Below are 23,050 nucleotides of genomic sequence, written 5' to 3'. Positions count from 1 at the left end.
CTCGTTTAGCTATCTTTTCATCAACTAAGATTTTCATGGATTAGAAAAATTCAGCTTTTAGTTCGTTCCCAGGGAAAAGCCAACTCCATGCAGAAGGAAGGGTTTCTGTGCCCTCTGCTGGTCAACAGAGACTCGGGCACAACGGACGCCACTTGACTTAGTCTCTGGTTGGGCTGGAACCCCACCACCAGCAGCACCACGGAAGCCGAGTGATGTTCGCCAGGCAGTGGCTGAAATGCCACAGATTGTCCCAGTGTTGTGTCAGCACCTCTGTTCCCATTAACCATGTGTTTGCTTCGTGGGGAACACTGCCAGGCCTGGCCAACCTTCCGAGGTCTTCCCATGACTCGGGGCAACTGCGGGAGATGGCAGCGCTCCAGGCCAACCTGGCGACTCTCCTGCGCGCTCTTTAATTGCTTCTCCCTTCAGCTGACACTGTGTGGAACAGGGGTAATCAATCTGCAGGTTAGAAGAACAACCACATTCTCTCAGGAGAGTTACAGCTCGTGAAAAACGTACAGGGGACGGATGCTCTTTGCAGCAGGTTTTGATTTTTAACTTGTGCCCTGCTGAGCGGCAGTGGGTGTCAAGCCAGGCAGGACAGAGATCTGTGCAGGGGAGATGGAGGGGGGCAAAGGTGGCAAGGGGCTCCTGTCACCCTTCTAGGAAAACACACAGAGAAAAGAGAGGGACCAGGTCACTCTCTGGGACTCCCTGCTTCAGCACTGGGAGGCCCCACCTTGGAGGCATTCTAGAGGCCCTGAGCAAACAGCTGTCTCCAGGGGGGCCCACCGAACGGAGCCCCCGGCTCGGCCCAGGGTGCTGCAGAGAGCATACAATCACATGCTGTGCTGTCTGCAGCAAAATGCGCTGGTCGTGCCCCCTCAAGTGCCTGGAGATGCCGCCCCTCCCTCATCTCACAGGCTCACCCCAAAGAAAAATGATGAAAAGGGACGTCAACTTACACCGTATGATCACATATGTAAGGCATCTTTCCTTAAAGGATCCAGGGTGACCTTTCACTGTGGTGAGAGCAATACCTATGTCTCTTTGGAGCTCCTCTGCTCTGTATTCTGAAGCTCTGGTATAGTTTGAACCACTTGGTTACTTAACTGACAAAATTTTTCTAGGTGTCCTGCAGAAATGTCTTGCTCTAAATACCCCTTTCACTGGAGAGATGCAAGGGAGTGTGGGAGGACAGATGTGGAGAGGCCTTTGCAGTGTATCCAGTTGAGTTCTGGTCAGTCTCTCTTTTCCTCCCCTGCTCCAGTGCCAGATGCCTGGGCTTGGCCAGTCCTGGGGAGAAAGGACAACCCCGGGGTGGCCAACACCACGGATGAGCAGGGTCCTCATGTTGTGCCGCATGGCACGGCTCTAGGGACCGCCCTTCACAGGGACCAACAGCAGAGATGCACCTGCAGGGCTGCTTGTGGCCGCCCTGGACAAGGGGTGAAACGCATTCAGCTCTGTGCCCTCAGGACCTGAGTCACGGTGGGCGCCAGGCCAATATCTGTGGCCACAGGAACAACTGCAAAGGGAAGGGAGGGAGGTCCTGGTTCTGATGACCGAAGAGTCCTAACGTTGTGTGATTTCAAACCAAGCTTCCCCCCATATATCCAATTACGCTGAATATCATAAAAGTAGAGTCTGGGCTTGCAGAGAGGATTTTAGAAGCTCTTGGGCTATACTTTTTATCTCCAGCTGTTCTATTTCCTTTATCCGCTCTCCTGTCACGGATCAGAGGGGACCCTCTTTAAGTCTGGATTTATGCATCCACGCTGGGGGTGGAGATTAGTCCCTGGCACGCTCACGTGCGCTCACACGCATTCTCTCGGCCAGGACTGAACAGAGCCCTCCTGGCGCAGGAGCAAAAGGCGCTGGTGCAGGAGGTAAAGCAGGATGAGGTGCTGCACACCTGCCAGGGACACACTCCTCCGTGCACTCCCGGCCTGAAATGCACAGCGGATTTCGTGGCCCTGGATATGCTCGGACTGGGCGAGGCAGTGCTGAGTCAGCAGGTGCTCCCACCCTGGGGCCCCTCACGAGGACCAGCACCCTGTGGCCATCCCTCAAAGTCTCTGCAGTGGTGCAGGTGGCTGAGAAATAGTCAGGTAAAGGGGGCCTCTATACCGCTCCATCTTGGGGACCTGGGGGACAGGGATGAGAAGGGGACGTGGAAAGGGCTCCCAGGGGTTGCTCATGGGGACCAAGCTGGGGGTAGGACCTGGGGTTGAACTGGCCACACAGAGTCTGCCTGGGTGCATGATGGTGGCCACAGGGGGCGTGGCTTCCCACGCAGGACCCACCCGCAGGCACAGCCTGGGAGGCTGGTCTGAGCACCGTCCCGATAAAGAGCTTTAGAGTCAAGTCCACTGTCATGAATACTCAATAAGGAACTGAAGCGCAACTCTGAGATGTGTTTAGTACAACCCCTCAGCACAAGGAGAGAACTCTTTTGTGTCATAACCTGAAATCAGATATTCAACCTTATCTGGTTTACAGCAGGCACATGGCTGCCTGGAAAGTCATCGCTGTTACAGTTAATCGGCATCTACACGTCCTCCCAGGACTTCGTGGTGTGGGAGGGTCCCCCTGCCACATCTTTGGTCTCAGGGTCTTCCAGTGTAGAACACTCCCCCTCCCTCTTTCTTGTCTATGTCAATATCTTGTACACTCTTCAAAGTCCAGCTTATGATTTGCCTACCCTGGTTTACACTCATCTGTCCCTTTTTAAAACACTTCCAGAATGGTTCTTAGAGGGCTTCCCTGGTGGCGCAGTGGTTGAGAATCTGCCTGCCAATGCAGGGGACACGGGTTCGAGCCCTGGTCTGGGAAGATCCCACATGCCGCGGAGCAACTAGGCCCGTGTGCCATGACTACTGAGCCTGCGCGTCTGGAGCCTGTGCTCTGCAACGAGAGGCCGCGACAGTGAGAGGCCCGCGCACCGCGATGAAGAGTGGCCCCCGCTTGCCACAACTAGAGAAAACCCTCACACAGAAACGAAGACCCAACACAGCCAAAAATAAAAAAAATGAATACATTAAAAGGCGGCTCAACATTTAAAAAAAAAAAAAGGTTCTTAGAGTTTACACTCATTTCTATTCATTTAATGACTTAAGAGTTTCTTGTGTCTTTTCCTCAAGGACCTACGAAGTCGTTGCAGGCAAAGATCACGCATCTTGACTTTCTCGCATCCCTCAGCAGACTCTTGGGGGCTGGGTACAGGATAGGTGTGTAATAAACATCATTTGGTGGACATATGGGACCGACATGGTCTCTAACTCTAAATAAATAACATGGAGTTTGCACATTGACACTGGAGCAGACAGTCCTTTGCCCACAGCATATGCTCTTTTTAAAGTAAAAAAATAAAAAATTTATTAAGCCACTCTTTGGAAAAATGCCATTGGAAGATGGGAATTAAACTTGTATATAAAAGAGAGCTTGGGGCCAAGAAAACACTGAGATTTCCATCTAATCCACTGAGAAGACACCATTTGGCTAAGATCAGTAAGGGTCTTAGATAAGTCACATTTTCTATGCGTCTCTGTTTCGACATCTAATACAGTGAAAGCCTGTAAACCACATTACCAGATTTTTCATGACCATGATATCTGCCCCTTTTAATGTGCTCCCTTTCCTTTCACTTACAATGGGCCCCATGTTTTGAAAGTTTTCATTTTTTCTACTAAACAGTAACTGTAAGCACATTAGACGTTTCCCCTCATCTTGATTAGTCGTAGCTCAATAGAAACAATCAGATGTTCTCAAGGGCATCAAGTGACGAGAGTAACCACTACACGAAGTTGCTAGAATTCCTCCCAAAAGGAGAAGCATGTTTTAATTAGCTTTTACAGTTATGTCTCCAGGTCTTGAATGATATTTACTTTGGCTTTCTGAAATTCTGAAATGAGCCTGCTGACCATTCTTTCTTCTGGTTAGCCTGTCTAGTATTCAGGACCCTGGACTGGGAAGTTTTGAAGGGGATGGTCTCTGAACTGACTTTCCACTGTGGATTTCCATGGTTTTATGGTTTTAGTTAATGGACAGCGTCATTAAATCCATTTGACCATTGACTTATTATTGGAGACATGTTTCCAATAACTTGAAAACATGACATCTGGACTTAAAGCACAACAAATGCTGGTATTGGTCAGTGCTAATCTGCACATAAAGTTTGTTCTCTGTGTCAACCTCAGCCAGATTAACTGGAATTGGAATCTGAACCATAACATCTGATTGACAAAGGGAGGTGGAAAGAGGGATACACATTTCTTCATATACACTCTGCACACAACTCAAACCTTGGAGAGATTTACCTGAGGTTTTCGGAACTGAATTCCGACTCCAGAAATCGTAGAAACTGGTCCCGCCCCACCTGGTCCTTCAATATCTCGTCGAAAGAGAAGCCCCATCTCTTTACTCGGTGCTGGCTGGGCTCTTTGCTTTGGGAGGGGGAACAAAGGTTTAAAAGGTGATCAATACCAGGCAAAAACCTGTGTCATATTCTCTTCAGCAACTCAAATTTATTTTGCTGCCACGGGCCAAAGGGAAATGTCTCACATTTAAGTGACAGATTCCATAAAACCTGCACAAATCCCAAATGCAGACTTTTGTGCACCAGCACTAGCCAACAGTAAAAAGTCTCTTTAAAGAAGGTATTGGAAGGGGGCCACATTTAACTGAGGGTCACCAGGATGCCCGCCAAGTGGCTGCTCTGCAGGAACTACAACAACCCCACTGACTCGGCTTCCCTGGGCCACCCTGTCAGTTACAAGTCCAACTCTTAAGGCCATCATTTTTTTCACTTAAAAAAAAATAAAGAGGATGCCTTGTGAATCTGACCTTTCATCAAAGGTGTAGCCCCCCCTCCTGCCCCTTCCTCAACCCACAGGGGAAAAACAGAGTCCAGTTTAGATCCAGTCGGTCAGAAATGCATCCACTCATCCAGGATAAACCTTATTCAGTTGTTTAGAAGCAGAATGCTGAATTCACTCACTGATTTAACCGCCACCCGCACAGTGTTTATGATGGCCTAGGCGTTGTTCCCAGCACTTCACATCTGTTAATTCACTGAGTCCTTGAAACTACTCTGAAAAAGGTACTAGTATTGGCCCCATTTTGCAGATAGGGAAACTGAGGCCTAGTGACAATTTGCCCAAAGACACACTAGGAAGGGATGGAGTGGAGACTCTAGGTCAGACAGTGTGGCTCCGGAGTGCAGCTCTTAGCTCTGCTGTGCTGCCTCACACCCATGGGACCCTCTCCAAACCAAAGCATGGGGGAGAGGGGGATGGGGAATTGCTCTTATTCATTTTGTGTTGGAAGATGAGAATATTTCCTTCAGCTTCTGTCCTTTCCGTTTACAGTTCACTTGCTGTATTTATTCCTCTGACTCCTTCTAGCAGCAATTGGGTGCTAGTTCACAAGCTACACACTGCCATCTCCCTCTCACACGGTGGTCTGTGGACCAGCAGTGGAATCTCAGGCCCCACCTCAGACACGTGGAACTGGAATCCACAGCTTAACAAGATCCCTGGGTGATTTAAGTGCACATTAAACTCTGAGGAGCACTGGCCTAGCAATATTTATTTCCCCTCTTTTTTTGATATTCATTGATAAATTGATGTTTAATTTATGTCCAAAAAGAAGAGGAGGTTTGCAAGAATACAATTACTAAAACAGAACAATAACAAAAACCCAAAACTCTTAAATATAATAATAAGAACAAGTGATGACAAGTCGTGGTAGGGGATGATTATTATACCAGAAAATCTAGGCTAGGGAAACTGCTGCAAGTGAACAAAAAATTTTTGAGAGCTTCCTTGGAGCCAAGACAAAAAGAGATTTGAATGGATTACATAACTCTCAACATTCGAAAGAGCTAGCTTATGTTCGCCAGTAAAGACAACTTTTGCTCTGGTATTGAATTATAAGAGGAATTATCTCACAAGTCTTTAACATAAGAGGCACTGAAACACAATAAATGATGTTTCTGATACTTTTCTTACAACAAAAAGTGCAGGAAACTTTTACATACAGCTACTTTCAACAAAAGCCAGAAGCATAATTTTAAATTCTAGGATGTGGTGAAGTTATTTTTATGGAGAGCCAAATAATGAAGTACATAGTTTCATTGTCATCCGGCTTGATACAAGAAAATTATAGAAACTGGAGGAGAAAATAGCATAATATTCCATTCATTTTCAATGGTCGCACTCAGGCTTTTTGCAGGAGCTCAACAGTAGCCGTCTCTCCGCTCCCCACAACCAAATTTGGGTTATTCTCCCAATGCAGCTCTGTTGCCAAGGACAGAAGGTGGAGATAGAAAGTGTGTAGGTGTGGAATGAAAGCTAGCCACATTGGTTCGCAAAGGCTCCTGCCCACAGGGCTCAGAATCACTGCACAGTAGCGTCAACAAATGATGCAAGGAAGGTACATTTCATCTGCAAACACGAGTGCTGTGAGCGCTGCTCTGTAGTGTAGGGTACAGTGATCACATCCAAGTATTCCCCCTCTTTTTAAAAATGGACACAAACTTTTTATTATCTCTAACAGACATTAAGTGAATAAAATGATGTTTCTTTGTGTTATGGAGTTGACATATTCTCAATATTTATCTCAGGAAACTACACTTAGTAAAAAAGGGGAAGAGAGCACATGTGTGGAAAGGTTTGGAAAACAAATAGCTCTAGACCAGTGCTACCTGATAGAACTTTCTGCGATGATGGAAGGATTCCATATCTGTGCTCCAATATGGTAGCCACCAGCCACATGTGGCTATTGAGTCCTTGAAATGTGGCTAGTGTGACTGAGGAACTGAATTTTAAATTTTACTTAATTTTAAATAATTACAGCTTAAATTTAAGGGGCTACATGTGGCTAGTGGCTCCTGTATTGGAAATCACAGTTCTGGAATGAAGTGATTCAAACCCATCTCTTCTATTGCTGCACCGCTAGGTGTAATCATTACCTGCAGGATCTTCTAATTCTGGGGCTTGTCCTCAGGGCTTGGGGAGGCTCTTGCGAATCTCTAGGGATAGCTCAATAGGGTGACAGTGGAAGACTAAGCCTACCAGGTCAAACAATGGGGAACTCCATGAAAGATCTCTTCCAAAGTGCCAGGCTGGGCCTTCTGCAACGAGCCAAGAAGACAGATCCTGAATTCTCTCAAACTCAAGCCACAGAACCAATCAAATTCAATAGCTTTCCAGGGCACAAAAAAATGCTGTTAATAGAGAAATCCCCCCTGGGGTTGAGGCTAGCAGCAAATATAGGACCCAGAGAGTTGCAGGAAAGCATCTCTTTCTGCCAGTGTCATGCTGTGACCTGGAATGGGCTCAGCTATCTGCTCTTTGCCACCAAAGTTGCAGGGCTCTGCAGGGATGGTGCTGGTGGCAGCTGCACCCCAATCGAAGGCTGTGCCCAGAGAGCCAGGTGTGGAAAGTTGCTTGGTCACTGCAGTGACTGCCTTATGGACACACACCTACCACTAGCGTCACCACTTTCTGGTACCCAAGCAGCGAGACCGCATTCATCCTGCCAGGTTCCTTGGTGGTGGCAGGAGTGGGATAAGGGCCATTTTGAGGGTAAGCCAGAAAGCCTGGGGTGTCACAGTAGAGGCAGAATCGGAGGCCTAGGACAGAGGTCGGGACATCCAGAAAGCTGCAAGCTCAGCCTTCAGCAGAAACAAGGAGGTCTGGAGAAACAGGATACCCTGGTGTGGTAGTTTCCTAGGGTGGCCACAACGAAGTACCAACAAACTGGGTGGCTTAAAATAGAAATTTATTCTCTCACAGTTCTGGAGGCTAGAAATCTGAAATCAAGGTGTTAACTGGGCCGCTCTCTCTCTGAAGGCTCTAGGGGAGAATATGTTCCATGCCTTCCTCTTAGCTTCTGATGTTGCCAGCAATCCTTGGCATTCCTTGGCTTGCTCATACATTACTCCAGTCTCTGCCTCCATTATCACATGGTGTTCTCCCTCTGTATCTGGTTTTTCATTAGACATTTACTCTGTGTGTGCCTGTGTCTCTGTTTTCTCTTTTTATAAAGACACCAGTCATATGGATTAAGAGCTTACTCTACCCGAGGATGACCTTGTCATCTTAACTAATTGCATCTTTAATGGTCCTGTTTCAAATAAAGTCACATTCTGGGATTCTGAATTTTTAGGTGACATTATTCAAACTAGTACCTCTGGGTTCTTTCAATTATCCATTATTCACAATCCTATTTCTGTATCTGGACACTTCACATCTGCTCCTTTTCTTCTAGAACATCTGGTCATTGGGATCTATTCTATTAAAAGCTTCTTGGATACAACTTTTCTATATTTGTCTTTCTTGTATCGGTTATTTCCAAGCAACATCCCTTTAAGGTTTAAGATCAGATTTGAACATATTGCTACCACGGAATGGTCCCTGCGGTTATAAAATAATTCTGAAAAGTAAAATATCTCTGAACATCCATCCCCAGGTGACCAGGTCAATAATTTTCCCTTGGCCCAACTCAAACAAATAATCCATGGAACTCACAGCTCCTTTATTTCCATCCATGGTGTAGGAAGGCTTCCTTATGACATATTTCTAATTATGGTTTTATACCATCATTTAGCTTCTTAAGGGTTTATGTCATTGTCTCTCCAGGCTATCTTGTGAGCTCTCTGATGGAAGAGATCACATATCACGTGTCTTTGTATTCATCATAGTGCTTTTCACACAGCAAGTATTTAACGCTAAGAGGAAATCAATAGGATGTGTATAATGATGTGGATGGTGTGACCTTATACTGACAGTATTTTCTAATCGCTAGCTGGATGCTTTTTTCTAACTCTAATTTCTCTTCTGTGTCCACTGATCCTCATCAAATTCTGCCTCCCAGTGAGCGGCCCAAACCAACATATAGCAAAGACAGGTGGCTCTCCAAGGGAGTCTGTCATTCCAGTTGATCTCCCAACTAAAGAGCATGGAGGAAATCTCCCAAACTGAGAACAAGAAAGCCAGATTCACAAGAAGCAGCTATCTATAAAAACACTCAGCTATCTTCAAAAGATATTTGAGTTATCAGAAAAACTATGATACAAGGGATTGTTCCTTGACCCCATCTCAGGACCAGGGCGGTTGAAGGAACAATCGCAATTTTATTTAATGCCCCAAGAAAACCTGAGGGTCCTAAATACTTCAATGGGGAGTGGTCCTATTATTTGTTGCTGTGCAACAAACCATCTTCAAACTCAGTGGCTTAAAACAACAATTTATTCTTCTCTCTCAGTATCCCATGGGTTGACTGGGCTCAGCTGGGTGGTTCTCACTTGGGGTCTCTCAAGAGGTTGTAGTTGGATAGCAGCTGGGGTGGTGTCATCTGAAGGCTGGACTGGGTTGGACATCCACAATGGCTCATCACATGGCAGATGATGCTGGGTGTTGGCCAGGAGCTCAGCTGAGGCTATCAACCTCACGGTCTCCCTAATGGTTTGGGTTTCTCACGGCTTGGCCAACAGGTTCTAAGAAGGAGTGTCTTAAATGACCAAGGGCTGCTTTATGACCATTTTCTCAGAATGTTACTTCTGTCATACTCTGTTGGTTAAATAAGGCACCAAGGCCAGCCCAGATAAAAAGAGCAGGAGGTGTCCCATCCTGATGTAAGCAGCAGCCCAGGCATACCAAGAGAGAAGGCACCGACGGGGCCATATTCGGAGACTGACTGCCACAGTGAAGGAACTTGACTAATATCCTGGATGAACAGTTCTATTAAACTTGCTGGGCACGGGCAGCTCAGGGACGGTCTCTGCCTCTCAGCAGGTCAGGCTAGTTGGGAGTGGATGCCATTGGCCAAGCAGGATGAGCCGGCTTCCTTGCAGCTCTTTGCTCATGCACCTTTGCCCAGCATAGAGAGAAAGCCAAACGTATATCATGTGGTGAGAGCAAATCATGAACCACAATCCTGCAGGCAATGCCAGGTTCTTGTTAGATCCACTATCTGGCTGATGGCATATTCAGGAATACTTCCCAGAGACACTCTCCTGGTGGTGTTTAGACTACAGAGCTCTCTCCAACTGAGATCTGGCAATCTGGGGCTTTTTTTCCCTCAATGACGAGCCCTGGCAATCACTACTTTCTTTATCAAACCTTGATTTCTCAGAATTTCCATGAGATAGACTTGAGGCGCATCCTTTAAAAGGGCAGCCTTGTATTGCCCTCTGAACATGCCCTTTCTCATTCTTGGATTTCTAGATGTAAACATTTGTCTGAGAAGGAGACAGGATTAAAGCACAATTTTCTATTATTTATGGTACAAGGTGCATATTCCTGCCAATGATTCTGTTAAACCCTGTCACCATCTTCCACTGGGTTGTCTGAAACCTCCACAAGGCAGAGACAGCATGTTCATCTCTGTGGAATCCAGACGTTCTCTGCGATGCCCTCCACCCTGGACATCGTAAAGAGTCTGTACCCATTTGCTCATGCCCAGTAGAAATCACAGCCCACCTCAGATGAACACGAAGTCCCAAGGGACTCCTGCTCTCTCCCATGCTGCCTTGACTCTTCCACACACCTTCACCCATCTTCACCAAAAACCTCCTTCACACAGTGTTTGGGAGGGTAGAGCCTTTACTGAAATTGGAGGGTCTTGAGAAGGGGGTACACATTGCCCCATCCAGCCGAAGGCAATTTAAAAAAATCACTGAGTCTATGCCCCAAGCGACATTAATGTCCTTTGCCAAATGAGGAGGAATCCTGAGGCCGGGAGGTAAGATACCACGTTTGTTCACCTCGCTACATGAGTATCTTGAGAGACCTTCTTGCTCAGAAGGCAGCACATAGTAGGTTCACAATACTATTTGTTGAATTAAACTGAAACTGAGAAAAAATAACCTTTGATTATTTTACTGGTCATGTTCAGCCTTTCTTTCACGGACAAAGGCTGTTTCATCTTTAGACTGAACCTGGATGTTGGCACTGATCCCCGACTCCGTGTCACCAAAGGCAGGTACCCAACCACTGCCAGCATCTGACTGGGTGGGAATGTCCTACTGGGAGAAGAAATTGGGCCTCACAGCTTCTCTTCATTTTCACTTGTATCTAAATAACTTGACTCTGCTTGAAGGTAGACAGAACACTGCAGGTGTTAGGTCAGGTGTTATGATTAGAGTAAAAGCCTGAGCAGTAAGAACAGAGCCAGAGCCTAGTTGTGGGGGCAGCTCATCCCTTGGGGACCAAGCTGACAGGTTGGGATAAACCAACAGGCCAGATGACTGCCATTTCCCCAAGCTATCACATGTTTTATTGCTGACTTTCAAGAAAGAAGGAGGAAATCCTGGTGTCATCATGGTGAATTCAATTCATGCACTTACCTCTCCTCCTTTCCCAAATACCAACGAAATGTCCAACAGAATGGTCACTTCTCCACCTATCCTCCATCCAACCTATACCTTTTGAGTACCTACTATGTGCCAGACAGGGGTCAAGGCACTAAAATAATTTTAAGTCTTATCTAGAAAGAGAACCAGGGGGAGGATGGGATATAGAGTGACTGGATGGATGGGGTGACCACTACAGATTGAGTGGTCATAGAAGACCTTTCTTCTTTTTTTACATATACATGCATCTATTCTTCTTCAAATTCTTTTTCCATTTAGGAGAAGACCTTTCTGAGGAAGGGACACCAATGCTGAGTGAGACTTGAATGAGAAGGGAAGTCAGCTGTGTGAGGGTCTGCGGAAGTGGTCCAGGAAGAGGGAACAGGCAAGAGCCTGGAGTTCCATGAAATACTAAAAAACAAGACAAAACATAGTGTGTAGAGGCAAAGAAATTTCCTACCAGCAGATGACAAACGCTGAGGAATTTCGTGAAGGTATGAAGCAGTTGGACTCACGGAACTGGTGACAAAGCTGATTGAGGGCCGCCTATGCTTCTAGTGGGGCCATCTGGGAATAAAGTAACTTAGTGTCCCCAGCATAAGTCTGGGAAAACCCCAAGCCCTGGGCAGCAGGACTGGAAGTAGAGGCAGTTGGTGGGCACTGAACAGGGGACACAGGGAATAAACTCAGAAATATGGGACACAGGCTCCCTGGGGCAGAGAGGGTCTCCTAAGTAAAGGGGGGTGTTTTCTGGCCAGCTTCTCATGTGGGCAGTAAAGTCAGAGGGTGGTGCCTCTGTAACCTAGGGGTGGTACCTCTGTAACCTAGGGGTGGTACCTCTGTAACCTAGGGGTGGTACAGCAAATATGGATGGGAAAAACATCTCAGCAAGGCAGGGAGACTTCGAAAGATGCTGAGGTTTTCCCCTACTTCTCATAGGTTTCTGCAGATCTATCTGGGTGTCCCTAAGATCCCTCAGCAGAAGGGAGAAAGGGTGGCCTTCTTGGGAAGCACCACGGAGAGGAAACTGAAGAACTTCAGAAAACCAATCAGGGCCTGAAACACAGCAGCACGCTTGGCTGCAGGGACGTTGGGCTAAGGAAAGTTGGGGCTCAACCACCCACGGACCCCCGCAGCCACCCATCCCACTTCCAGAGAAGACCCAGTCTTTCAGTCTGTTCTTGGACCGTATGTCCAGAACCCAGAGGAGAACCCCGCCGATTTACCTGTGCCCTCCTCCCATTAATAAACTCAGGTGAGGCCGTACAGCCACGTGACCAGAGGAGAGCCTGTCCCAGGTCAGGGGAACTCAGGAGCCACACCAGGATTTCTCAACCTGTGCTGTGCCTCAGAATCACTCAGAAGGCTTGCTAAAAATATAGGCACCCAGAACCACCCTGGGGCATCTGTATTTGAATGAGCACCTGCAGGTGATTCTGATGTACCCCGTGGTTTGAGAACCAGCCTCCCAAACAATTACTGAGGGAACCTCATCAGCTACTGGTATAGTCCATCTGGACCAGGGCTGTACATTAGCATAAAAGTAAGAACAAAACGCCCCACTGCCAGAAATTCTGACTTAATTGACCTGGGGACAGGACTGGACATTGGTATTTTTTAAAATAAGCTCTCCAGGTGGTTCTAATGTATGGCAAAAGTTGAAAGTCAAGACCTTCATTTATGAAAACCAGCAGTACCCCAAATTTCTGGGTCTCTGAAAGGATTGATCTGCTCTGAACAGTGATTGGAGTAATGAGACAATAAACAGAAACAATGATTCTCTGATCGATGATACCCTGTGAAATAGACTAAGTGGTAGAAATAGAGGGAAGATATGAAAAAACATCTGTATCCCATCCTCAGGGCGATTCAAGAGGATAAACATCACTAGAACAGAGCAGGCTACTAAGAACAAGTAGTCCAAGAAATATTACAGATTCTTGGAAATAAAAAGCACGGTTGTCAACCACTCTTCTCAACACTTCGTAGGAAAAGAAAAACTCATTAAAGTATAAAATCACAGAATGGACACCATTGAAACTGGTGACTCTGAAGAGTAATTCAAGGAATTCTATCCTTGAATATAGAATAAAAAGACGAAGAGATGGAAAAATAGTAGAGAAAAGAGATAGGGCTGCTACACCCCACATGACCAGAATTCCTACAAAAGGATTTCCTGAAAAGAGAGGGGAGAATGGAGAAAAGTGTAGCAATAATTGAAAGAAAGAAAGGAAGGAAGGAAGAAGGAAGAAGGAAGGAAGGAAGGAAGCAAGCAAGGAAGGAAGCAAGGAAGGAAGCAAGGAAGGGAGGAAGAAAGGAAGGGGACCCAAGTTAAAGAAAGATTTAAGTTCTTGGATCCGATCAAAGGGACTACCGAGGGCATGTCAGAAATATTAGAAAGAAGATACCCATCTACACACTATATTCTTTTAATGTTGATTGAGAAATATGTCTCAAAGTGTTAGTTTCAAATATATCAGGTTGGGACTTCCCTGGTGGCGTAGTGGTTAAGAATCCGCCTGCCAATGCAGGGTTTGATTCCTGGTCCGGGAAGATCCCACATGCTGCGGAGCAACTAAGCCCATGCGCCACAACTACTGAGCCTGTGCTCTAGAGTCCGTGTGCCACAACTACTGAAGCCTGTGTACCTAGAGCCCGTGCTCTGTCACAAGAGAAGCCACCGCAACGAGAAGCCCATGCACCGCAGCGAAGAGTAGCCCCCGCTTGCCACAACTAGAGAAAACCCACACGCAGCAACGAACACCCAACGCAGACAAAAATAATGATTTAAAAAAAAAAGTATATATATATATATATATATATATATATATATCAGGTTAACAAAGCTCTGGGGAAGAACGGGATTTGGAGGAGGTAAAGAAAAACTTCTAGTTTTCATTTTTTATACTTCATTATTATTTGCTTGAAGCAATGACATTTTAAAATAAACCCCTTAAAAGTATGACTAGAGTAACAAAAACTAATACAAAACTTGATTAATAAAGCAAAAGTCAAGGAAGAGAAACAGAAACAAGAAGAAAAATTAGATTCAGAAAACATAAACTATCAGGAAAAAGATTAACTATATGATCCGAGTAAATGTGACTGCTTTCTATCCCAAAGTCTAAGGCAAAACATACCACTAGAAAAATGGGCAAAAAACACAAAAACAGGCAAGCCACAGAAGAAAAATGAGTATCTAGTAATCACGAGAAAAGATTCTCAAGTATGTTAACAAAGAAATAAAAGTAAAATATTTTTATTTTCATCTGTCAGATTTGCAGAGATAAAAAAACTTGATAATGCTTGGGTTGGTAAGGATGTGGGGAAATGGGCACTTTTAAGCTGAGGGCATGAAAAAAGTTGTTATTGTTTTGTTCCAGGGGAATCTAGCCATATGAACTAAAATTAAAATATGCATACCATTCTTAGCAATTCCAACACTGGACATTTATCCTGAAGAAATAATTGGACTTGTGCATAAGGATGTTCCTTGTATCACTGTTTATGTTAACAACAAGAACAAAAGGTTATAACCTAAATATTTTTTTTCCCAAACAGTGACAAACTTTATCGTGGGGGGTTCCCACATGGGATCCCACCCTCTTAAATAAAAAGGTGCATAGAAAAGAAGGGATTTAGAAACCTTTGTACGATACCTACATCCTGGGCCCCAGGGCGAGAAGGGGGCAATTGCTGGGTGGGCTGCGGGGGTGGAGGCAGGGCCCTTGCCACCTGCATGCCCACATCCGCCCTGAGCATGAGGGTGAGGGAGAGATGCTCTGGGAGGGACGAGGGCGCTCCCAAGTTTGGGGCAAGATGGCTGCGGGCGAAGTGTTATGACCTGGGCATTAGTTAAATAAATTACACTACAATTATGTAAGTGGACATGATGTAACTATTAAAAAGCATAGGCGGATCTATACGTGTTTACCTGGAAAGATTGCCATGATATATTGTTAATTAAAAAATTATGGGACAATGTATATGTAAAGGACCTATTTATCCAAAAGAATATGATATTGTATATACAAATAGATCTAAAGGGATAGACAGTAAGTCAAAGGTTTTCACTCTTCCTTAGTTCATGGTGCTCTTAATGTCTCACTAAGTTTTTCATGGAGCCCCTGGGCCAAAACAACAACAAAAACCTTAACAGTTTTTTTTTTTCCTTAAAAAGTCAAAGAGCGTAATATGTATCTATGTCCTAACAACTTAATAGCTATTTGAAATACATATAAATTGAAAGAAAAAAATAATATGTTTACTTCATTCCTAATGACCGCGTGTGTGCTGTGGAGTACTGCACATCTTCTCAAACTTTGGAATCAGACTGGACCTGCCCCCTCATTTCCTAGTCCATGTTGATTTTTGTCCAGTACTTGCTTTTTATCACAACAACTGCCCTGAAAACCCAGATTTGCAAAGATATGACATCACTGGAAGGAATGTAATGTGATCTAATGTTGAGAATGGTGAACGACCATAAGCTAATCGTCTACACAGTATCTGACATGGGTTGAACATCACTATGTTTCCCTCAAAGATTTAGAATGTCCCGTGGGAACCCTGTGAGTTCCCTGCAGCAGCCTAGAGTGCCCTGGTGCAGTTTGGGAATCATGGCATTAGACTATTAACAAAGTCTCCTTCTGGAAAATGAGATTGGGCTGGAGGGAGAAAGAGTTTGCTTTGTTATGCCCATCTGGACAGTCTGAACTTTTTATAAGAAGCGTCTATGACTTCTATTACTTCTTATAAGGTTTTCCATTTTAAGAAAAGAAGCCAGAAAAAGAGCAAGAATGAAAGTGAATGAGAGAGAGATAAAGAAATGAAGAACAAATAAAGAGTTGTCTCACCGAGGGGCAGAGGGTACAAAGGCACACCACACTGGGTTTCCTTTTGTAATCGTGAACGTGGTCTAAGTCTCCCTGGGCTTCGGTTCCTCAGCTACTAAGTAAACACACTAGTTTCTCTCATCGATAAGGAGCTATGGGATGGAACCATTGCTGCCCGCTATTCCAGAAGAGCAGAGTGATGAAAACCACAGCTCTGGAGCCCTCTGCCTGGGTTCTAATCCTAACTCTGCCACCTACTTGCTGTGTGACCTTGAGCAAGTTCACTAACTCCTCTGTGCTTCAGTTCCCCATCTGTTCAATTGTGAGAATAATAATGTTTACCTCTTGTGGGGATTCAGTGGAAGACACTTACTGTGTGGCCAGCACAGAGTAAGGGCTAGCTATTATTGTTGCTGCTGCTAATGTATAAAAGCTAAACTGACCCACAGATTCTTGCCCTCTAGCAATCAGAACTAGGAAATGTGAAGGACTGTCCCAGTTATCATGACATCTACAGGGTCATAGAGAGGTCAGAGGGAAGCCACAAAGGATCCATGTACAAAGCTATTAGGAGGCAGAAACCATGGGTAAGGAATCCAGCTGGGTGGTTACTTGAGGGGTTTCTGTTCTATTGATAAAAAGAGTCAAATTAAGATAGGGTGTAACATAATTTCACGATCTCATGCATTGCCCCCCGCACTCCCAAACATTAAAACATTTTTTTTTTTTTTACCTCATCTCTATGTCCCATAAAGCAATATCGTCACTGATCCAGGGATTGGACGGCTCAGCTGGTGTGACCAAAGGGTCATATTCCACATACTGTTCTGTGTAAGCAATTAAGCTGCAGGAGGGAAGCAGAGCCAAGAATGCCACTGATTTCCTATAAAAGCGTGTATTCTGCTTTACACAAACATTGTATCAGTCTTCATATAATTCCAAGTTAAAGGGGGAAAAGTTTACCTTCACTGCCACTTCCAACAAATCCAACTGTTTTCATTTGTCCCTGCTCCCTTCTCATGATGAACATGCTGTTTTCGCATCATTGCAGTCACAGTATACACGTGCATTTTATATCTTTTTCCCACTTAACTCTTTTGCTGAACCTTGGTGCATCCTCCCCCGGTTATGCTAGCTTTACTGATACACTGGTCCAAGCCTGCCTATGTCTCGTCCTCCCACATGGACTACAGATCTCAAGGCATCTGGGGCACACAAAGGATGTTACAGTTTTTCTAGGCTGCCAGTGCATCATTCTCAACTGGAGGACTTCTTTATTGTAAAGACTTTAAAATCCTGGCAGACCAAAAGGAGTTAACATATTATAAACATTTTTCCAAAAAGCAACTTAGTTTTTCTAGTTAAACAGCCACAGAATTTAAATAGCCACATAATCTTTTTAAACAAAATTTCAATTTTATCAAAATTCATGTCAATAGTTAAAACAATAAAATAGTACTAAATGATTTCTTTTACAAAAAAGCAATAGCAATGTTTTCTCCTATCCCTTCTCACAGAGGCACTTACTTTCAGTCCTTATTTCTTTTAACATTTACCTGTATATTTCTAAATTATATGTTTTTATAGCTGCTCTTGATTATCAATTTTAGACAAGGATTAACTTTCTACTCACCAGTCCCCCCGACTCACTCCACCATTTCCTCCCATGATCCTCCAAATATAACACTTTTTGTTAAATCAACAGTCAGTGTCCACATTGTTAAACGGGGTAAAGACTGTCTGCTGCTGAGCTAAGTAGCATATTACCTTTTCCAAGTGTTCTAACAAATCTGTAAAACATCTAGCAATAATGTTTCACATCTTAAATACATCAGATAATCAAGCAGGGTTGTCTCCCTGTCTCCTGGAGGCCCTCTCCCCAAAGTCTGGAGTCCTCTTGCTCGAATCTGGACTGTTTGCTCTATAGGCTTGATGCAGAACCATCATCCTGGGCCTTCCTTCACGTCTATGTTACAGCCCCAGTTTCCTGGATTCCACGTCTGTCTATTGGTTTTACCTCCTGGTTGTGTTGAAGCACATCCTTTAGTAGTTCCTAAGAAAGGATGCATAAGAGCTAAATATTTTGAGTCCTTGCAGGTCTAAAAATGTTTTCTTTTTATCTTTACACTTGACTGACAGTGCTGGACATAGAACCCTAGGTTAAAAATCATTTTCTTTCACAATTTTGAAGGCATTGCTTTACATTTTTTGATATCCAGTGCTATGCTACTGTTGAGAAGTCTGAATCCATTTTAATTTTTGTTCTTTTGTTTAGTTTCTCTTCCCTCTGGAAGCTTAAAGTCTTCTCTTTACTGCTGTAATGCTCTCAAATTTCACCATGACCCTTGCCGGTAGTTTTTATTCACCATGCCAGGCGCAACGGACAATCCATAGGTAAAAAGACAAAATTCCCAGAAATCTTATGGTATTTCTTTGCTAATTTCATAACCTTCATTTCCTCTGTTTTCTCTTTTCATAATTCTTTTAAATTAAATATTGGAATTGATAATCCAATATTCCTAAATTTTCCCTCCTAAATTTTCATCCTCTTGTCTTTTTGTCTCATGGTTCTTCTGAACTTTGTCTTTATTTTTTTCAATTTGGACTATCACTTTCTTACGTTTCCAGAGTTCACTCTTTTTTTTTTTTAAAGGGCTTCAAATGCTTGGCTTTTATTTATTTATTTATTTATTTTTGGCTGTGTTGGGTCTTCGTTTCTGTGCGAGGGCTTTCTCTAGTTGTGGCAAGTGGGGGTCACTCTTCATCGCGATGCGCGGGCCTCTCACTGTCGCAGCCTCTCTTGTTGCGGAGCACAGGCTCCGAAGCGCAGGCTCAGTAGTTGTGGCTCACAGGTCCAGCTGCTCCGCAGCACGTGGGATCTTCCCAGACCAGGGCTTGAATCTGTGTCCCCTGCATTAGCAGGCAGATTCTCAACCACTGCGCCACCAGGGAAGCCCCAGAGTTCACTGTTGTTTATCATAGTATCTAGTTCTTGTTTTATGGATGAAATGCCTTCTCATATCTCTGAGGATGTTAAATCTATATTTTTATTGTCAGTTTCTTTTGTTTCTTGAATAGTTTTTGGTTCCTCCAAGTCCCTTTTTCTGTTTGTTTGTTCTGATCACACTCCTTTGTGTTGGGGCTCCCTCCGAGAGTCTGGAACATCACTGGACATCCATTTGTGCTTAAAAGTGAGGGACTAAAACCTGCTTGGAGGCTTAGTGTGTGTGTGGAAAGGATCTGCCAACTGATGGGCTTCGTTGTCGGGTCAGGGCAGCTTGCCTGTCATTTCACTAAAGCTCCACGTGAGAGATCTGGAGTCCTTCCTCGGGGGATATCTACTTTGCTCTAGAGCAGTGGTAGGCAAATATTTTTCTGCAAGACCCAGATAGTAAATATTTTAGGCTTGGCAGACCAGATGGTGTCTGTTGCAACTGTTCTGCTCTTCTGTTGTAGAACAAGAACAGCCATAGACAATCCATGAATAAATGCATGTGACTGTGTTTCAGTAAAACTTTATTTGCAAACATAGGGAGTGGATGTGGCCCATTGGTTGTAGTCTGCCAGTCTCTTACCCATGGGCATCTACATCTGGCTCCTGGAGGGCTGAGAGCAGGACAGGGGAGTGGTAGAGGGTCCCACAGCTCAGTACACAGCTCGCTCAGGAATTCTCTTGCTTTCAGCTGGCCCTTCATAACATGATGGGCCTGAGTTCTGAGCTGATGTGACTCAGTTTCTCCGGAGAATAAAGTGCCCATCTCCCATGGTGGTGGTAAGAGGGGAGAGAGGGTCTCCTCATGCGGCACGGATCGAGGGATTCCAAAAGCTCCGGAGACAGACTACCCATTCCCCTGGGGTTATCCCCATGCCTCCTTCTTGCCTTCCATTGTCCCTGGTGCCTTCAAGAGCCAAAGCCAGATTTTGTTGGGCAAATTGGTTTTGTTATAATTCTCCCACCCCTAACATGGAGGTCATAATGTTTTTCACTCTGTCCCCATTCACTTTCTTTTTTATTAAATTTTGAAATATTTCTTGCATTCAGAAAGGCATAAAAACTGTAAGAGTATCACCCTTGTACTCACCACCCAATAAAAAGAAACAACATTACAAACAGAGAGAGAGGTCTGCAGTCATGCTCCCCAATTCTTTATACTTTTGACCTTGGAAAAATGTGTGGAAACTGTTAATCCATTCATTTGTTGACCTTGTGAGTTCATACCATTTTCATTCCTTTAGTGACATGTTACTTTTGGGAAGGGAGAGAAGACTAACGTACATCCACAATATTACCTTGAATGAATTTATTATAATTTATATAATAATTTGCTTTATATTGGACATAGACTTCTAATTTCTTTTTTTTAGTATATGTAGTGCTGGCTAGAGTAGAACACGATTGTTCAGAAAGGTTTTTCCATCTTTTGGGTTATTTATTTAGAATTAACATCCATAAGTGGAATTATTGGGCCCAAAGATATGAATATTTTTATGGTTATCTATCTACAATAAAACTTTTCCCTAAGCATCACCAGCTTGAGTGTCACCAGTTTCCTCTGCAATGGCAGATTCAGAGCCACAATTCCTGCTACTGAATGGCAAAGGGCAAGCATGGCCAAGTAGCTTACTTCTGAGAATGTGAAGAAATTCACTGGCAGCTCCATCTCATTGCTACTCAAAATGTGGTCCACAAACCAGAAGCAGGGGCATCACCTGGAAGCTTGTAAGAAATGCAGAAGCTCAGGCCCCACCCAGACCTACAAGTCAGAATCTGCATTGGTAGTAAAATTGGCCAGGTAATTCATATGCACATTAATGTCTGCAAAGCACCGCATCCCGTTCTTCAATTTTCTGAGAGGCTCAGGACACAGGATATTTTATTCATCAAATGAAGATGAAGGAGCCTGTGATACTCTTGGTTTTAAATTCGGTCGCAGGCTTCCTAACACCTCACAACGTTCTCACTGTCCCAGGCGTGGACCGTCGCCCTGCGGGGTGGGAGGAGCATTGGTCTAAGTTGTAAAACCTTGCTTCTAGCTGTGGGCTGAGCCATTGAACTGAACTTTGTCAAGTTCACCATATGTTACATAATGGCCTTGATGAGTACTCAGGACCATTTGACAAAAAATAATAGGAAAGCATTTCAAGAGTCTTCCAAGTACCCAAGAACTGGGAGATAGATGACTGCAACCACCACATGCAGCGCAGGCCCACCGTCCTGTAAACCTCCTGCTGGATGTGCATCTAGTGTGAGCGAGGCTTCATCCGTATGAGCCATGCAGCATCTCAGGTAAGAAGGAAAGGGAAGGGAGCTCTAAGTGAGCACCGTGGCAGGTGGGATCAGGCAATAATTTGGTGCTGTGACAGCTCCAAGGGGAGTTACCCCTTTGCCACTTGGGCTAATTTCATTCTTCCTGAAAGAAATGGGTTTGCACATTCAGGAATATATCAGTTTCTTAGCGTTACTAGGAAACAAATTACCACAAAATTGGTGGTTTAAAACAACAGAAGTGTATTCTCTCACTTCTGGAGGCTAGAATTTTGAGATTGAGGCCATGTTTCCCTCTGAAGTCTCTAGGGGAGTATCTTCCTCGCCTCTTCCAGCTTCTGGTGGCTTTAGGTGATTGACCACTGGCTTGTGGCTGGATCACTCCAATCTCTGCCTCTGTCTCCACACGGCCTTCTGTGAAGACATGTCTGTGTCTTCTCCCCTTCTCTCTCTTATAAGCACACTTGTCATTAGATTTAGGATCTACCTGGATAATCCAGAATGATCTCATCTCAAGATCTTCTGCAAAGACTCTTTTCCTAAATAAGGTCACATTCATTCCCGGGTTCCGTGGGTTAGGGTTGCACATATCTTTTCTCTATTCAACCCACTGCAAGGAATGTGAAAGCACCTGGATGTGAGGATGGGGAAGGCACAGTTGACACCTGACTCCTCTGTTCAGATGGACACAGTAACAAACCAGCAGCAGGTAACCTAAATCCTATTCAAGGGATGACAGGCTACACTGAGATGCTCCAGAGTGTCTGAGGCATGATGGGGTGTTGGGGGCTTTCCTGATTATGAAGCATTCGGGCACCCACAGTGTTCTCAAAATCTGAGAGGGAGTGTGTAGTCCATGGGGCTCTGCTCAGCTGTGACCCCTTTGTCCTCCCAGATGTCTGCCTCTGGCTGTTCCAGCGACCTCAGCCTCGGGTGACACTGTGTCTCTAATAAAGGACTTCTACTTGAGCAAACCAAGGCAAAGGCTGGGCCTTCATCTAACTAGTTAGTTACAAGTTATGAGGAAAAAACATTTCTTAACCAGAAGTGGATTTCCCAGAAGTAAAACGTAGGGATGGGAAAAAATTTTCCTCCCCATCTTCCCCCGCCCTGCCTCAGATTTCTGTGAGACAGGCTGGAGGTTTTCCCAGTAGACACCCCTGCACCCCCCAGCTTATGTTTTATTAGACCTTGCACGTGGCCACGCCTCCTACCTGGGAAGCCAGGTCCAAACAGCCAGGTCAGGTCCCGGACCCAGGAATGAGCGCCTGGGGCAAGGGGACAGCGGGGAGGCTCAGGAGGGGCTGGGTGAGTACAGTTGACCCCTGAACGACATGGGTTTGCACCACACTGGTCCACCTGTAGGCGGATTTTTTCAATAGTAGATACCACAGTACTACACGATTGGTTGAATTCACAGATGCAGAAATGGATGGCAAGAACAATGGATGTGGAGGGCCAATTATACTTTATATAATTTTCAAGTGCATGATGGTCATATCCCTAACTCCCGAGTTACTCAGGAGTCAGCTGTACTCGGGCACTCGAGGAGACTGCACGCGGCTGCCTTCTGCTGCAGGAGAGGCAATG

General features: G+C 44.8%; 1 protein-coding gene across 2 annotated transcripts in view; it reads right to left on the bottom strand.

The window, feature by feature from the left end:
* RGS6 (regulator of G protein signaling 6) overlaps window positions 1-23,050 on the bottom strand; it is a 577,653-nt gene that overhangs the window by 53,600 nt on the left and 501,003 nt on the right. For both annotated transcript variants that reach the window (XM_027111673.1, XM_027111674.1), the window contains 2 exons: window positions 16,928-17,038; window positions 4,320-4,445 (listed from right to left, as the gene is read on the bottom strand). In XM_027111673.1, coding sequence (XP_026967474.1) covers window positions 4,320-4,445; window positions 16,928-17,038 — 237 coding nt within the window. The remainder of the gene's footprint in view (window positions 1-4,319; window positions 4,446-16,927; window positions 17,039-23,050) is intronic.

The sequence above is a fragment of the Aethalodelphis obliquidens genome, unplaced genomic scaffold (assembly GCF_003676395.1).
Source record: "Aethalodelphis obliquidens isolate GAN/ISIS:26980383/991018 unplaced genomic scaffold, ASM367639v1 scaffold10, whole genome shotgun sequence".
Classification (NCBI taxonomy): Eukaryota; Metazoa; Chordata; class Mammalia; order Artiodactyla; family Delphinidae; genus Aethalodelphis; species Aethalodelphis obliquidens.
Note: the sequence above shows the minus strand (reverse complement) of the source record. Positions and strands in the feature narration are given on the sequence as shown.